The sequence below is a fragment of the Rhea americana genome, unplaced genomic scaffold, assembly GCF_003343005.1.
Source record: "Rhea americana isolate MKP2758 unplaced genomic scaffold, rheAme1 scaffold_97, whole genome shotgun sequence".
NCBI classification, from domain to species: domain Eukaryota; kingdom Metazoa; phylum Chordata; class Aves; order Rheiformes; family Rheidae; genus Rhea; species Rhea americana.
Genome location: NW_028187166.1, coordinates 2,372,420 through 2,390,988, shown reverse-complemented (window position 1 = coordinate 2,390,988; position 18,569 = coordinate 2,372,420). Strand labels below are relative to the sequence as shown.

Genomic DNA, 18,569 nt, shown 5'->3' with positions numbered 1-18,569 from the left:
ATTAAGCCATTAGAGTCTAAATACACAAACATACTAATTAGGTTCTTTACAAGTTTTTTTGTTTGTTTCGTTTTGTTTTTTAAAAAGGTAGGAGCTGGAATTTACCTTTCATTAATCTAACCTAATTGCAATAGTGCATGTTAAAAAGTCAACATAAATTAAGGACTTTAAATGATTATGTCATATTAAGGATGAGCTGGTGATCTTCCTTGGTAACATGGCATATTCTCTTAATATTGTGAACAAACTGGCACACAATATTGTTAAAATGTTAAGAGATASCGGGCCAGTCACATTTATGGGAGTCCAACCCCATGTCTGAGTCCAACATTGTTACTAATAACCAAATGGATGCTGATTTTCTTTTTTTTCCATTCTGAATTAGAGCACATCAGTAATTTTACAGGGATGAAAAGAGTGTCTGCCTTCTCARAAAGTAAACCTACTGGCATATCGAGACAGATCTGTGAACCTCAGGGACTGGATAACAACCCTGGACATTAATCTCTATGGAGGAGGCAAAGCTGAGTAAATTCATCTCTGAACCTTCTCCACTCTTCTCTACTCTTGTTCACTTTCCTGTCAAGAGATTCTCCTTCATCTTCCTCATTCTTATATTRGGAAAGCAGACATCTTGCCACTCTGTGCTCATTTACTTTGTTGACTCAAGAGATTCTTCTCTGCCTCCACATATCTGACCTTAAGTGTTGGCTTAATGCTTTTTAAATGCTGGTTCTCTATTTTAAGACACAAACCTTGTCCCCACAGCAGTCACGACAGTCTCAACATGAATTCAGAAGCAGTTCCTCACACCCTGACTTGCTCAGGAGATCCTTATACATCCCAGTAGCTCAGTTAAACATCAAATCCTGGCTAGTATTTCCAAGATAGTAAATCTCCAAATGAATATTCTTCATGTGTGCCTAAAATTAAGTGCCCAAACCACCAAAGGTGATCATCAAATCTATATGCCTACCATAAAGCTGCCTACATCCATGCAGTGCCTTCTTTGGAAACTGTCAGTTCCCACAAGACACCCATTTAAGGTCGCAGGCTGATGGGTGTCTAGATTCTGCCCAAGTTATTCCGCAATTCAGATTGCAAAGTCACTGATGCCTCTAATCTACTTCCACCTTGGTTTAGCAGCAGGCTCAGAGCTCAGCACCAGCACAGAATTCAGCACTGCAGAGACAGGCACCACAACCACCATTTTCATCCAATTTTTAAGAGAACAAGTCCTGTTGAAGGACTTTCCTCATCATGGAAGAGAACTCCAGGGTTTGAACCATGAGTGCACAGGGACTTCTGCAGTGTAGCTCTCAAGAGAGGTCACACAGCTAAACCCAGCCTAAGGACAGAGATTTTCTACTGACTAGCCTTAGGCAAACAGGACCTCCAAATTACTCTCTGTAGTCACCAAGCTCCCCARTGATCACTAGATTCAGCTTCATTTTGCCTGGACTAGGTATCTAATTTTTAGATGTTGTAATATTAAAGTGGAAATGTCTAATTCTCACCTCAAGGAATTAGCTAGTAACGTATGTTTCTTGTCATTGTTGACTGCCATGCAAAAGCCGTAAGGGTCAACTTAATTAGAAAAAGGTATTGGCAGGAATTGCTTATAACGAACTCCTGCCTTCAGGTATGGACACAAGAGGGGCGTGAAGGCGGGATGTGTGCTGCTCCCGGTGCCGTACGTGCCTCTGCCGACTGCCTTTGGGAAATGGAGAGCACCCCAAGCAAGGTCTGAGGAAATACTAACTCCCTAGTCAACTGTCACATTGGTAAGGGACTACACTTACGCTGATTAGCATTCTGGAGAGCAGAGATTGTTTAAAAAAAAAAAAGGCATTAAATTGTTTCCAATAAAGTATGACATATGTACTAATTTCAAATCACTTRGCTAGTATTCTGTTATTAACTGCTCCCAAAATAAGGTTGTCCTGAACAAGAATCAGTTTGATGGCCCTTTTTTAATAGGCAAATAATACATTTCAGAATTCAGGTTTCCAGTTGAAAATATCCAGCGTTTTAAGTAAACTACTGACAGATAAACAAAAATTAGACTCAAGAAATTATTCAATTTTACTGAACAGATGTCTAGGCTATTTGCAATTAATACAACCCACTTCAATACAGTCAGACTGCTCAAAATATCTGGAACAAGATTTAGAAGTTGAAAAGCAAATGTGTYTGATTTTACTGAGAATGAATAGAAGTTGTATAAAAATGTTTCATATTTTTATATGAAAGATCTGCTAAAAATCTAGGCATCAGTATAAACGTATAGAATAAWTTCATCTAAAAGCAAGATAACATGAAAAGAAGGAATCACGATTTCTGAAGTAAGCTTTGTTTTCTCAGAAGATTCAAATTTTCAAATTGAAATTCAGTTATACATATCATTATGCTTCAGAAAGAGCTTAAAATACAGAAAATATTTCATTACTTGTAAAAATGTTTACACAATGTTCTCAACTTCTATAGWAGTTCTTCTATTTAGCTTTGCAAACACTTGGCAGACAAAAGATCTTCAAAGCCCAACTAGTYACTAGATGAAGACAAGAAAATTAGTTTTTATGCCTCACTAAGACTGGCTAGCTACATGACCCCGAGTAAGTCTTATTCATCAACTGAAACATGGGGCTAATGTTTCAGGGGCTGTTTTGTACAATGTTGTTGATACCTAACTGAATTATATACAAGAATTAGAGTTTCACAGTGAAAAAAACACTCCAAATTTTGATAATGGAAACAAGATACATGAAACAACCSTGTAAGATAATCACAGTAACAAGACATTTTATTAGAAACAATAAYATGCATTTAGGAATATAACTAACCCATTAAAACAAGCAAAAGTCCAAGTATTTTTCATTAAATAAAATCAGTTCATGTCTTCTTAACATACGAGATGAGGTTTATCTATTTACAATTCCTGGCATTTGACCAACAAAATCTAACAAATACCTTAAGGAGTTCTCAGTTACCTCAGTTGCTGCTGGAAATTAATTTTTTATAGCATTGTTATTAAAGCTGATATAATTCTATGTTTAGTCCTTTTCATGCATTGTGCGATTAAAAGATTAATTGAAAAATCACTAGTGAAGATTGGGATTAAACTGCACCTTGAAATGCCATGATAAACTGCTTTTAAAATCAGTTGAGGATTTCAYACAGCTCTGAAAGGTTTCAATTATTTATGTGTTTGGTCCGTGTAGCATAAATCCAGACTAATGAGGTACAATTGCTGTGTATAAATCTAAAACATAAAAAACCCTTCTTATTGTCTGGAGRAAGCGGTAACCTCAAAAGACTAGAGATAGCAAGCTTTCAGATACAGCATTTACGCTCTCAGGAACAGGGAAGGTTGTTTTTTTTTGTTTTGTTTTTTTGTTTGTTTGTTTAAAGTTCTCAGCTTATGTGAAAGATGCATCCTGTTAAGGGAGAGCAAGGCTAAATATAAAGTTTATTAGCCAGAAAAGTTAGACTAGGAGATTCATACTACGATAACTATTCCACTTGAAACAGAGGGTGAACTGCAAACTGTGAAAGTACCACYGCCACAGCAAAGGACATAAATCCATTTCTCTGTGCACATAAGGTTCTACGTGAGTTTAGTGCTGAAGTTTTCCACATTAGGTCTTTTTTTCCTAAACACGATTTGTTTGGCAAAGTCTCTCCAGCTAATCTGAAGTTTCAGAGAATCTCAGTCACTCCTTTCTCCTCCTTCCCCTTCTCCTCCTAACAATTTTCACCTTCTTAACACCTGTACACCGCTTACCAGCGACTTTGCTGATCAACACGTGGGTTTTTTGGCCCACTGAATTACCGTGTTTAAAGACGCCTGGATGTCTCAACRTAACAACCAGACCTCTGCCTCGAAGGTCTTCATATGCAATGGCAGCTAAGATATAAAGTTAAGGGTATGTGGACAGTCAGAGGACTAAAACGACTGAGATTATACTTATATAAGTCTAACAGGCAAACAGTACGGCTGTAAAACATGTTTAAAAAAGATAACAAACATTATCTGAATCCTTTGGTATTACGGCAAACCCTGCTGCTGCAAGGAAGCAACTCCCAATTTAACTTGGGATAAGTTCCGAGGAGAAACCCCAAGTCCCGAAGCGGCTCCCTTCCGGGGAGGTGCTCTGCAGGCTGCCCAGCCTGCAGCACCTTCCACTGAAGGATCTGTGGCYGAAACAGCCAAAGCTTTCGTAGCAGCCAGGGCCAGATGGAAAGTGCCATATTGGCAACACCAACTGAGACAGATGGGGAAGAGGGAAAACCTGCCTAAAAGAAAAAATGATAAACCCATCACATAATCATATACAAAAATACTTTAAAAACAATCTTTCTGATCTCTGATCCAAGGAAAACATGCATACCACTGGTTCAGTACAAGGCTACTGTCTTGTGGCAGCGATAACGTCCTTGATTTAGAGAGCAACCATAACATGRAATTCAGTAAGTTATTACTGACTGYGAAAGTGGCTTCTTCCACCGTTACCACCTTTTCAACCAGCTTTGTTCCTAACTAGTCATAGCCAAGATAATTTACGTGACTCTTCTAACTGTGTTTGAACTTTGAAACGTGTCAAATACTTTCAGACCCTAAAAAGCCATCAGGAGTGAAAGGTAGTTAACGTGCAAAGAGAGGCTCTAATCAAATGGAAATGGTTTCAAAGTATGAAAGCGAAGACAGACATGATTCATTCTGCAGAGAAACAGTTAAATACAAAGACAGCATAAGAGCAAACGCAAAAGCCTCTACGACTTATAGCTTCTTAAGACAGCACTGATGAATTCAATTCTTTTATGGAATATATTGTTCCACTTGGTGAATCCAACAATTGCAGATTAAAAGTTTTAATGCCAGCTGTTTATTTTAATCTCTGACTCAGTTAATCTCTTGCAAATTTGGGGCTGTTCAAAAGAAAGTTAATAATGGGATGTTAGACAGTAAATGAATTGCAACTAAATATAATCATGGCCCAACTTACTACAGGAAAATGCACACAAACATCAAAAAATACAGGATAAATCTATCCACAATGAGGTTTTGAAGTTAACAAACTACWAAAATACTGTTAAATCTAAGGAGCGATCCTAATATTGACTCAAAATGACTCAACAATTCTGCTTTGATGAAAAATTCAATTTTTAGTTTCATTTTACTATTTGCTTGGAAACAAGAATATACTCACATGAGTGTTACACCCAAGCCTTTTGTAACAGTTTACGTGAACAAGGAAAATAATAAAATKAAGTGTCATGAAATAGCTCAGGTGGAAAAAGACCTATTTAGTCCCAGTTCTTCTGCTGGGTATAGAATATTTTGTAGTTTTACTTAAAATTTGTCAAAAGATGGGCCTTCTGTCCTTCATCGCATCAGGCAAAATCAGCTTAACATCACACCCGAGTCTCCTGCTATTACAGCTCAAGATTCTCCACTTCAACAAGTTGCTGCTTGAGAGTAAAAACTTTTAACACTCTCCTCTATAAGCACAACAGCTGTCTGTGAAAATTAATATGAACAATAGGCTCTTCTGGAATAAAATCTTGCTTGGTCAGGCAGAAATAAGTCTAATGTATTGGATTTGTTTATCTATAATCCAGTTTTTACTGCTCATTTACTTCAAAGGCAAATTCTTGACTTCACCATAAAACACAAGTTCACTGACCCAAGAGCAATTTGAACAAATTTAAATCATATTGGTTTGCTTTTTCTTTTCTTCCTCCTATCACTTTTTTTCTTTTTAATTATCATGATTAAGACTTACTCACTGCCAAGATTGCTAAAAACACAGTGAGTATTTGAGTTTAGGTGTGCTCACATTTCTACTATCACATTTAAGTATCACATAATAAGTAGTAGTAGATTTTTCCTTTAAAGGTGAAATTTTCTTTTATCCTCCATTTGCCTTTTGAAAATGCAAAACCCTAAAGTTACAACAACAAAACTCCTAAAACTCCACTTAAAAAAGAAGTCAGGCCTTAATCCATTCCAAGTGAACCAGCAAACTCAGCTTTGACTTCAGTGTTGCAGGATTAAGTATTTAATTGAGCAAAAATTTTTAGTGACACATTTGGCTGCTGCTTATCAGAAGTATAAAAACTCAATTACAGCTATTTATACATCCTCAAAAAGTCATTTTACGCTCATCTTCTTCAATATAATTAAAAATTCTACTGCAATTTTGTCATTAGATATACAAACTTGTCCAATTTTTATAACAGTCCTTAAATTCAACTCTGCCAAGCAGCCTTCTAGTATTGTACCAGCACTGCCCATTTCAGGGCTTTCTAATATTTTTTTTCTGTCTTCTTACTAAGAGGAAGAAAGATCCCGCTTTGCTGGGAAGAATGAGGAACTTTATGTTTCTGAAAAAAATGTATCTTCAATAATGTGTGTTTTAAGACTAGTAACTCAGTTCATTCAGAAATCCCTCTCAAGAGATTAAACGATCCAACTTACCAGGAGCATTGCAGAGGTTCCATTCGGCCTGGAYAACTGGATAGACATTTCAGGGAACATCCTATCAATGCGATTGATCACATCATCGACATACCTACCAAAAAGAACAAAACAAAACAAAACAAACCCAGAATTACATAGACACTCACACAATCCCTGTCATAGACTCAAAGATCAGTACTCAAGAAGGGTTTGTTACCACCACGTAACTTGCCCTTTTTTTATTAAAAGTGTCCACAAGACTTCACTGACTTCATTTCTCTTTGACAGATGTGTATTTTTCAAAAATGTATCCCTTATCGATAGCAGAAAACCTACTAGACTCCTTTGCAAGTTATTTGGATAATTATTCTGCCCTTAAAACATGCTTTCACTTACTTTTTAGTTCAAATTTCTCAGCCCCAAATTCCCACCATTGTATCTTCATGCTTTGATCAAACAGGGTGAAGTATCAATTATCAAAATTATTCTTCTAGTATAGGAATTCATAGGCTGTCACCTCCTTACCTTCTCTTTGATAACATAAACAGATTGAAGTTTTCTCAACACAAGTGTTTGTCTGCTTTTCTAATTTTCATATCATTCTTAAGCTTTTCTTCCTGAATCCTTTCCAGTTTACTTCATGGTGACCCTAAAATTGGTTAGAGCATTCTCAGAGTTTCTCTAGGGTGACCAAATGCAGAGGTAAAATAACATCCTTTCTGCTAGGTATAATTCCTCTGTTTATGCTAGCCAGAACTGGCACGCATGCATTTGTCCTGGTTACTTGGTATTGCATTAAGAACRGACAGACATCAGCAGTGAATATTTCCTTTCAGATACACTGTTTCCCAGGACACACAGTCCATTGCACATATAAGCATTGCTCACATTCTGCAGCCACACTTTTGGACATTAACTAAAGTGCCTAGTGTTTGCTRCTGCTGAGTACTGATGATAGTCTGTACCATTCTGTATACTAATCTGTCCTCCATATTTTCAGTTCCTCCTACCTTTATACCATCTACAAAATTTATCAGTGATGTTCCTATGCTTTCTTTTGGCTACCAATATAAATATTAATTCTCAATTATGTAAGGGCAGGTGCTCTTCTCCACAAGCCSTCATCAGTGGCGTGCTCTTCAGTGATTTTCTCACATTTCCAAACAGATAAGGAAAGCTATGAAGTGCCTGGTTTTAACTCTGTTATTCCACTTTTTTTTTTTTTTTTTTAACCAGTATCAGTAGTGTTTTGTCAGTCAGTATCGCACTACAAAGGGTTGCCCATGACCTTAAAGTATTTGTGTCTTCTGTCCTTGTCTTTCTTTTTGTTAGCRATGGGAGAAGGAGAAACAGGACTGGGCATGGAAAGAAGATGCAGCAGGCTAGCAAACAGAGAATAACAGAAATAAAGCTAGGTAAMGGCGTTCTGTTCTCTGGAATCCAGATTGGAAGTCAAAACTTACTCCGCTGGGTTTGRCAACTTAGCTCCTCAGAGATGGAACCTGTAATTGAGTTTGCTGCTAAAGGACTACACATATACCTAGTGCACTTAACAACAACTTTAAATATGCAACTCTAAATAATGAAAGAGTAGCCAAGTTCCAGGTACAGACTACATCTTTCTCATGTTACTGAACAGGCACACATGAACAAAGATAGTAAGAACTAGTCATGAATACTGTTAAAGCTTATGAATTAAAGATCAAAAGTTTGGCTTTGCAAGTGTTGTCACATCACCTTATATTAAGAGTTAAGAAAATCATTAAACAATTTACAGTCTATAATGCAAGAAGGTTCCTTCCTATCCCTAAAATAATCTCATAGTCTCACTCACCTTGTTCTCAGCTACAAAGTCTCCACAGATGGGCATACTCCAAACACCAGAGACTATGCCAAGACAGCTGCTGCTGCTGAACTTGCCAAATCTCCCAAGCACCACAGCAGGCCCCCAGAGTCACCAAACCCACGGTTTATACACACGCGCATCTCAAAACGTAACACAATTCACTCAATTCATTAAAATCACTAAACACTTTCAAGGGAAGACAGGACTGGAACCACTTCATTATAGAATGCACAAGAGGGTCAAGACAGACAGAAATTAAAAATAAGGGAATAACGTTTTTCATAAACCAACCTGCCCAACTCTGATTTCTCAATGCTTCTTAAAATGAATCAGTTCTGATGTTAGTTGTTAAAACAAATAAATAAATCAGGTATTAGGCTCCAACTGCTATTTTGTAAGGCATTAAAAAACATCACCACAAAGTCAAGAAAAGTATATGTATGCAACCGGTACAGTCAGCCCACTTTCAAAGTAACAAGAGAATGGAATTAGTTATGATCATTTACCATAAAAATCTTAATCCACACTTCCAGTTGCAAGGAAAAAAAAAGTTCTCATTCATTTGAAAGACTCATTAACAGCTTGCTTTCTGATCAGCAAAGTCAAAACAACCATAAACCAAGAACTCCTTAGCACCGTGAAACAGGATACACGTAATACAGTGCTTCAAGATGAGCAATCTGCACATCAACCATATGCACTTAAATCATTTTAAACATTACTTTATCCCCTACGCATTTTTTTATACTGCATGAGAGAGTTAATATTGTTGCTTAAATGCAGTTACTCCAAGCTCAGCAAACAAATTCAGCTGTCACTTGTGTGTGAACAGAGATCATTGCCTGAGGAGAAAGCAAGAAATTCTGTATTTCTTGATTAGCATACAGTTAGGAAAGTATATTATAGCTTTGGACATCCTGATGCAAATAACTGCATAATTTAAATACTTGAATTTTCCAAGTTTTAGGTGATAACAAATTAAAACCAAGCAAAATAGAAAGTTGCAGTCATAAAACAAGGGCTGCCTGCACACCRACACAGTCTATGTTGCATTAAGAAAGGAAAATTAAACTGATATTAAACCATATAAATATCAGTCGGAATTAAGAATTTGATCTGCTTAGGTAAGTCTGAAAAATCCCAGTGGATATCTATATTTATCCCCTGAAAATGTGATGCAGGCTAGTTGGAAGTAATCAGTTATAAGGAATAGCTGAAGATCTGATTATTTTTAAATGCAAAACTTGTCTTGATTGAGTGCCTTGAAACTTGACTCAAACCCAACGGTTGTCTTGTAAGGATGAAAGTGCTGATTTTTCTTTCAGAAAAGACTGGTATAAGGCAGAACAAGGAATTCAAAGCTTGTGAAAAGCCTGCCTTTTAAATAAGTAACACATACAGCTAGCCAAGTGGTTAAAAAGTTAATTGATACAGAATACAAATCTTCTAAAGACYTGGTTGTTCATGCTAACCATTTTTTTAAAAAGATTTTGAAGATGAATTACTATGACGCTTTTGGTTTAGAAACCTGCTAATTTTACAGTGCTCCTTATAGGTCAGTAGACCCAGAAAAAAAACATTTGGGGATGTTTTTCTTTGACAAGGCACAGCAGTTCACAGAACCGTCCACACAGGTACTCTTTTCCTTCCATTCTCAGTCAAGAGGATGGCAGAGAAACTCCAAGACCAATATAACGAAACAACATTGATACACATCTCACTGCTTTGCCCCTTTGCCTTTTGCTAAAGCAGACATCAGGGTTTCTTGAGGACTCATCAGAACAGAAGGGTTCTGCAAAGACGCACACTTAATTACTAAATAAGCCTGACTACATGATGGCCTCAAATATGAGATGACAAACAACGCAATCTGAGGTAAAATTCTTCTATAGAGATGCCCTTCAGAGAGGACATCTGGTAAAACATCTTGTGAAGAGACAGATATGATAAGTCAGACATAGCAAAGTAATGTAAAAAGGGTAACTGGTGATGTTTTCAGAGAAAACTGAAGAATATGTGATAAAGACAAGATAAAGTRCACTCCTGAAGCTGTCTGGAAAGAGGATCAGTAAAAAAGCTGCTGTCTAGAAATTATTTTGCAAAACTGAAATACATTAGTGCCAAAACAAGCAGAGTCACAACTTACACACCTCCATCAAATCAGTTATAACTTCAAAAACTTCAAAATATTATGGYTCCCATTTATGTTACAAAACTACTTATTCAGTCTCAGAGCGTAGTACTTACGGATGGAGAAAGGTCTCCTTTACTTTCGCTACTAGCACAGAAGACTCTTAGTGCACTTACCTCCTCTCAGCTTTCTCCTACTTGTAAAAGACACTGCTTGGAATGACCATTTATAAACAAAGAAAAATGATGCAGAGCTGGGAAAAGCAAATGGAAATAGAGTTGAGGAAACACTAGGCATCTCTTCATCTTAAGGAGGAAAAAAAAAAAAGAAAAAGAAAAAGACACAGAAGTCTCACCAGGAAAGACAATCTGGCATTATTCAGCAGTAACTTCCCCTCTTACCCTCAAACAGGAATTGCTCCACCTATAAAGGGTTGCAAAAGTTGTCTACACATACACCCTCCCTTCCTATAGCTTCTCTATCGTGCAAAGGGCAGTCGGAAAGGTCTGAAACAGCAGCGGACTCTGCAATCGAGATCATCCCCAGCAGCCCCTGTATTTAAACTCTCCACAGACAGAACTTCATCTTGCTTATTCTTCAAGGCCTCAGAAGACAATTCACTAAYACCTTATAATCGTAACATTTTTGGCTGGTCCCATCCCACTCAAAAGAGCTTCAAGCAACTTCATCAGTAACTGCGTCCTAATCCAGCCCTGGATGTAWCCTTGTCAGTAAAGGACAACAGCCCAGACCAGCAGGGCTTCCGATCATTAAATCATATCAAATACCAAAGCAATTTCACTAATATAATTTCACTAGTCAGAGGGAAGATTTTAAAAGAAGTTTTAATAGCAGGGTTTTCACAACTTCCCTCTTCAATTTTTTCCTAATYCTTCTCTCCTTCAGGATACAAATTCATGATTTTTTTAAATAGGCCTTACATTTGTATCTTTCACAGAAAAAAAAATTATTTTTAAATGATAAATAGTATCGTTCAGGGTGTGTATCTGAACATGCAATAGAACGCAGCCAATAACACTGGACCTGATATCAAATGCTCTACAAGGCTGTCACACTACAAATTATTTTTATTTTAATGTAGCAGAATATATTTTTTCTACAAACATACTATAGTAATACTGGAAGAGTCAAACACAACAATCCACTTCATAAACATTAGCAAASACTACAATTATTTCTAAATGTTACACTCTAACTTAAAACTTTTTTCCCCCATTATGAACATGCAGGTAACTCAATGCTAGAACAAAGTAGCAGAGAYACTCTTTGAAATTTTAGCAATTTTGCCAATACACACACACACATTTATATACACACACAAACATATAAAAAAATCCCTTAGTCTGTATTAGAAGAACAACACCTGGAACAGATAGAAGACAYTTCTGAAGCCAGTTAGGAACCACTGTTTCCAATGAACTAATTAGTTCTGCAAAATGCTAAACTAAAAAATGCATGCTAAAAGATCAGCTTGACAAGGTAGAAATAATTCAGGAACTGTCTTTGTAGATAAATGCTCTTGTAACACTCTTTGATTCACACCAAGCTCCTCCCAAAAGACAGTAATACGGAGAAGTAATTCATTAAAAATGCCTTTCAGTTCTACACTGGACAGATGGCATAGTTCTCTTACGTGACCTCTTTTTTTTTTTCTTCTTTTTTTTTTTTTTTTTTTACTGGATTAGATCCAGTGATCCAATGTTAGTGTGATGTTTAGTAGCTTAGACAAGATTTAAATAGCATTCATCCCACACAGTGTTTACCTTGTATGCTGTTCATTTTTTCCACTCAATACAACAATTTAAAAATTAGAAATGTAGGTATTAATAAAAATTTGGGGAGGAAGGCTTTGGGAAAAAAAAGGTTTTACTACGTGACCTCAGGGAGCAAGAGAGAGGAATATACATTTTTAATATAATAGTGTTTAATCTTCTCTTATACACCATACTCTTACTCAGGGTGGAATACCCCACATATGAATGAAAATAAACTCTTAAAATGTTAAATCTGGGATTTACAATATTCTGCAGAGTATTAGAAGAAACTCTCCACACACATTCTCTTTGTTCATTCTAACAGTATTTACATGCTTGTTTTTATATGGYGTCTCCCAGACTGTTTTTTGTTTTACTTACTATTCCCATTACAGCTAATTACTTTTCGTGCATCTGATTTTTCGGAAGAATGGGCTGGTCCTGTAAACTCTTGCTAACTTCTCTAGCATTCACTAACACAGGCATTGGTGCAAAAAGCCTGACTGCAATCCACTAAGACCTAAGGAACTAGTTTTTGCAGACTAGGCTAAATATGCAACTTAAAGCTGGTAACACCAGCAGAATTTTAGGTACAGATTTTATAGAGAATAAATAGTTATCAGAAAAGACTACAGAAATACTGTATTTTAAAACACACAATGTAGTCAAAGCTCTAGTGTAATTTACTAACCATTAGATTAAAGTTATAATTTGATTCAGCTACCTGCTGTGCAAGTCTCGGCATGTAACGAATTCAACTTGAGAGAAGGCTTTTGAGAAGCATCAATTAACAATAGTTATTAAAACAGTGACCTCTGCCAGCTTTCCTGAAATGACACTTCCTGCTTGGATAGGCAATGAAGAGCGTGAAAAGAAATTCAACAACTCTCATGCTGAGAAAGCAACTTTCAGTCTCGAGGCATTCAATTAGAGAGCTGGCACAAGCTGTGATATATGCACCTCAAATCTGGATGTCTCTGCCTCTTTCCCCCAATTCCAYAGGATTTTGCTGCAGTTCTTACTGTTAACTTTAGTCACTCGCTCTTTTCCTCTCTAAAAGCTTTTGGGAAATGTTCATGTGTCCTGATGCCTATATTAAAATCATTTGCCTGTTTTGATCAACTTCCCCCCCCCCCCAGCTACTACAAGCCTCCCTGCCAGGTTGTCTAGTCTTGTTGCTGCATCACCCTCCTCTTGTCCTTTTTGACTGCATTTATGGTTTCCTCTCCCTCTCCTCACCCAGCTTCGAAGTTCCTATCAGCAGGAGATTCCAGACAGGCTCCTAACCACCACTCACCTGGTGTCCTTCCCCTCCCTTATCATCTGCAAACAAACTCTGTTTCTCCAATGCCCCCATTCCTGTTGGGAATTCTTTATTCATGGTATGTTATAAATGAAGATAACTTTTTTCAAATGCCTAGCTGATTTTAAACTGCAACRAGATAAATGACAGTAGAAGGGGCAAAAACAAAGCTCTTGAGTCACGTGCAGTTCATCAGTCTTGGGGCTACAACACACGACAGCAGTAGGGAGCTTCAGCCCTGCAGTGTCTCTGTACTGAGAATCCACAGTGGCGGGAGGAAGTGAGCCAGCCTGGGTGGACCACAAGGGACAAATTCTCTAAGCTATCTTGGACCAAGATTCATGCTCATCTTAGCCCAGCCTTGCAGTAGAGCAGTAATACAACATGCATCTGAAAGCACTGAAAGACTCACCCTCAATCCTGAAAGGAGGCAGCTTTCCTTTTTTTCATGAAAGTTAGCTTATTTTGGATTTATTTTCGTCACAGAGAAATTACTTTTCCTTATTTAGTGGATGCAAAAGATTAAGTCATATGCCTAAATAATCTAGAACTATTTACATATAAACACAGGGTGGTCTGCTTCAAAAGCATATGCACGTATTGCTATATGAAACCCTTAACCATCTGCACTTATCACTCACAAAAGGCCAAACTTGGTACAGCACATAAGAGCGCATGTTAGGCAGTTTGGACAGTTCTCTAGAAGCCACAACAGAGTGTTTAAGGGTTGGATTTACAAAGACATTTAGAAAGCTGAGGCTGTGATTCAACAATTTTCAGTCTTCAGCAGCAATAGTGACATAAGGTATTGATACACCCCCTTCCCCAGGCTGCAAAGTACAGCCTCCTCAACCGTGCTGTGCCGGGAGAGTTGGATCAAAGAACTGATCTGGCAAAAAGGAGGGGAAAAAAAAAGTATTAGTTTAAAATCTAAACCATTTTCATAATTCAGTTCAGTAAGTGGCTGCACACACCCCAAGCCAGCACAATTAAGGTTGAGAGCTAACAGCAGGGGCCAGGAATACTCTAGATTGGTATCATTCTATTATTGTGCAACAACAAAATACTGTTTTACTGTAAAATGGGTAATTTATAACATACTGTTTATAGAGCAGATGCAGTTCTGTATTCTTCAGTGCTGCTGCGAATCCAGTGATGAGTGACATGGTCTACACAGGCACGAACTCCTCCTCAAAGGCACGAACTGACAGAACAAATACACCGAGCTTCTCATGCCACACACTAACAAAATGGAAAAGTTGCCCTCAGATCATCTTGGTCTCCAGCCACCTACACATTCATGTTAAATATGAACACCTCTTTAATGCACACTGAAAACATGCATTTTCTCAGTACATAGTTTTGCTTGGTTTTTAAGTCACAAGAGCAAAGATACTTCTGTTCACAATATCAAAATCTAGTGTGTCACCTTAAATAGTGTATCTTTAAGAAAATGTTGAAGTTAGAAAGAGAGACCGACCTTACAGTCAAATTCGCCTGGGTCTTTTTAATACTGTTGAAACAGCTTCCTTCTGTACTTAAGTGGAACATTCTTCAAAATGCCTCCACTTTACAGTATTAATTAAGGAAAGAATATGGACATCAGAAYGTGTGAATGCTGGTTAACAAAGTAAGTCTGCATCTGCTTTACAATCATTACTAGGATCTTGTCTGAGCCTGCTACCAGTCCATGTGCTTTGTGCAAAATATCATCTTTTACACGCACCTTGAAAAGGAAGAACAATGCTAACCAAGCAACATCAGTAGTAACAGAATTTCAGAGGCAACACTTCACAGCACACTTGTTCATAAAATTAGAAGTTGCTCCACAACCTAACAATAAATGCTAATGGCAGTAATTTTGGGTGCCTGGACAWGAATCGGTGTTACATGAGCATCTGTCTCCAAATTTGGTTCCTGAATTCCTCCTACCTCATCAAGTCATTTGTGCCCCACCTATTAGCCTAAATGTGCACATGGACATATGTGTTTCCCTAATGCAAAGCTATGCCAATGGAACTGCTCGGGAGAAAGTCAAGCTGAGAGATTCAGCTGGCCTTTTAGAGAACTATCTGCAGATAAAACAAACAATTCTCCCCCGCAGAGCATCAGAGAGATGGATAATCCCCATGCTCTCCGTCACCAGGAGTTTAGCAGAGCTCATCTCAGGCTGCTCAGGTCTATGTTGCAATGTGAAACCAACCACCTTTCATGCACTTACTAATGAATCATGCAGGGAGGGAGAGAGAGAAAGAGGAGTAAGTTGTGACATACTGATGTTTCCAGACAGCAGATRCTGTTTTAACAAAGGCTTCAAAATAACGCATCAAGGTCAGTCCTGTTTCTAGAAGAGGTAACGGGCTAACTTGTTTTTTGGCTCATCTGCCTGGCCAGATTCCTAAACAAAGCAAACGAGGCTCCTTGCAGATAGTAAGGGTCCAATTGCTTGGACTGACAGTATGATGGGATCTTGATGCTATACATTCCTGCATACTGTCATTCCTGAATTCATGCTTTCAACACTATTTCTGGCTCTGCTATTGAAGAATTACCGGGAAAGTCTTCTCATTTTCTTGCTTTGTACTTTATTTCTCCCTCAGCAGAGCAGATATTACAATACTTACCACCTTTTATAAAAGGCTACAGATGATGCATGATACCTATTATGTATTCTATACCTATCAAGGCCAGTGAGATTTTACCTTTGGGTTGAGAGATTGATGAATATGAAACATACCATATTTTGCACAGTTAGATCTTTTTATGCACTACACTTGACCATATTAGCACTGCTGGATGGAAGAGATCGTTTATGTTAGGAACACCAAGCACCAGAACTTACGGAAGGCAACAAATATTAGAGAGGATAGGAAGAAGGGAGGATTAAGGGTATAGWTCTCTGGAGAATTTTTAACAGTATCAGAACAGAAGAGCAGAGCATTTCATAAGACAGTTTTTATTTATATCAGTTTAGTCACCAAAGTCCTAATAGCTTCTGCTTTAAGAAGTATCCCCTAGTTAAATCACATACCGATAGTATGCATCCAGTATCGTGTGGTTTTAAATCATTCTTTATGTTCACAATAGTTCACTATGTTAGCTTTAAAAAAAAAAAAACTGTCTCAGTGGATTTTTTCATCCTTATCAAATGTTTCTTTTACCTTTGGCTAAAAACACAATAGCTTATTGTCTCTGCTATGTCAGCATCTAATGCAGGCACCAGCATGGATATCAGACCTTCAGCCTTCATTATCTAATGCAGTGTGTGTTGTATAGTTATTTATTCTACCATATCTAATATTTCATGTCCTGTTAGAAGCCATTGGGAAAAAGATACTCAATGGTTATTAAAAACTGTTTTATTCTTGCAGATGTAAGCTAAGTGCTACCTATTGCACTTATGTAAGCTTAGTGCTATCTATTACCTTCGAACCTGTACTGGATTCCTGCTGCATTTTACAGATAGGTTTCTAAAGCTTGTAATCATGCTAATATCTACACACAGTTAGGAGGAAGACTATGACAACACTAGAATTTGAAGTGTCTGAAGGAGTAAACTGGGCAAAAGAAAAAACACAGCCAAGAAAAAAAGCCTTGCACCGCAGACATAAAGGCAGTAAGATCTCAGCAATTAAAAATATGGCTTTCATCTGAGGTCCTTGCAGTGATACATTATTATATATCTGATTTTCTTCCTTTAGAATTACATTATTCCTATAGACAATGGAAACACTAAGTAGCAAAGACTCAATTTTAGGCCTCATAATAGACTTCAAGCAGCATTCAAAAAGGGCTTTCACTTCAGGATCCAGTACTTTAATAAAATGATAAACCATGGTAAAAACAGGCAAGCCTTAATAGCCCTATTTCTAAGGCACTTATAATACTTAAGAACAGTCTTTAAGTACACTTAAAGTCAATTTGTTCTTCCATAATTATGGAGGGAAGTCAATGTGAAGAAAAAAGTAYGCTGTATACTTGAATAATGACAACAGCATTACTGCATGCAGCGTGTAATATTTAGTCATGTTCCTTGGATTACCAGTAACTCAAATTGTGTTTTCAGTGTCTTCTCAAAAATAACGGTTCACAGTTTTGTAGAATAAAGAATAAGAATTCTTTTTGTAGAAAAAGAATAAATGCCTGAATCATTTGTAGCTGCCCATCCATATTAATTGTATCCAGCAACTTTTATCAAGCCTGTGAATGAAGTCACCAGACCATGCTTTATTATGCCAAACAAACGCCTTAAAGCCTGTCATTTTATAAAAGATCGTAGCAGTTGTGTGTGTGTGTGTGTGTGTGTGTGTGTGTGTACACACATGCCACAGCTGTTTTTACTTATTCAAAAAACAAAATAACAACAAAAAAAAGCAAACCAAAAAGCAAGACAGAAAATCCACACACAGAAAACTTATTACGTCTTCAAATATCAATTTATATATGAGGAGTCCTTGAACACAGAAGAAGCATTRAAAGTGTAAAAATAATTTTTTTAATCCATGCTTGGTGGCTCTTAAATAATTCTCCACGAGCTACGTGGGTCAGGATTACAAATGCACTTTTGTGACCGTAAGAAGGCACAAAGGCGTTTGGATGCAGGGAGCGGGATGGTCGCTGCCACGGAGCGCCCAACGCGGCCCTTCGACGCTGGCAGCGAGCAGCCTCTGCCGCAGCCAGGGTTGCCCGAGTCGCCATCTCCTCGTTAGGCTAACTTAGACCCTGGGCAACCCACTTGACTTGGGGCAGAATCTGGCCTTTGGTGTCCTAAAACAGAGCATCTCAAGCAGTGCATTCAGCGAAGCCATAAGCAGGCAYATATAGGCTTGCAGGCCCTCTTTGGAAACTAGAACGGATCAATGCTTAAATGGAAAGCCCTCTTTCTCACCTTTTCAGAAAAAGAAACATCCCTGGACATTTGTTCCCTAAACTCCACCAACTTCCACCTGATACAATGACAGATAACTGAACTCTTATTTAACTTTTTATAGAGGCGGAAAAAAAATGAAGAAACAAGGAGATTAAATATGATTTAAAAAAGAAAAAGCAAC

The 18,569-nt window shown here is 37.6% G+C and overlaps 1 protein-coding gene across 1 annotated transcript in view; it reads right to left on the bottom strand.

Annotated features, from left to right (window-relative positions):
- MED27 (mediator complex subunit 27) overlaps positions 1-18,569 on the bottom strand; it is a 98,457-nt gene that overhangs the window by 23,996 nt on the left and 55,892 nt on the right. The window contains exon 4 of the mRNA XM_085325273.1: positions 6,482-6,575. Coding sequence (XP_085181399.1) covers positions 6,482-6,575 — 94 coding nt within the window. The remainder of the gene's footprint in view (positions 1-6,481; positions 6,576-18,569) is intronic.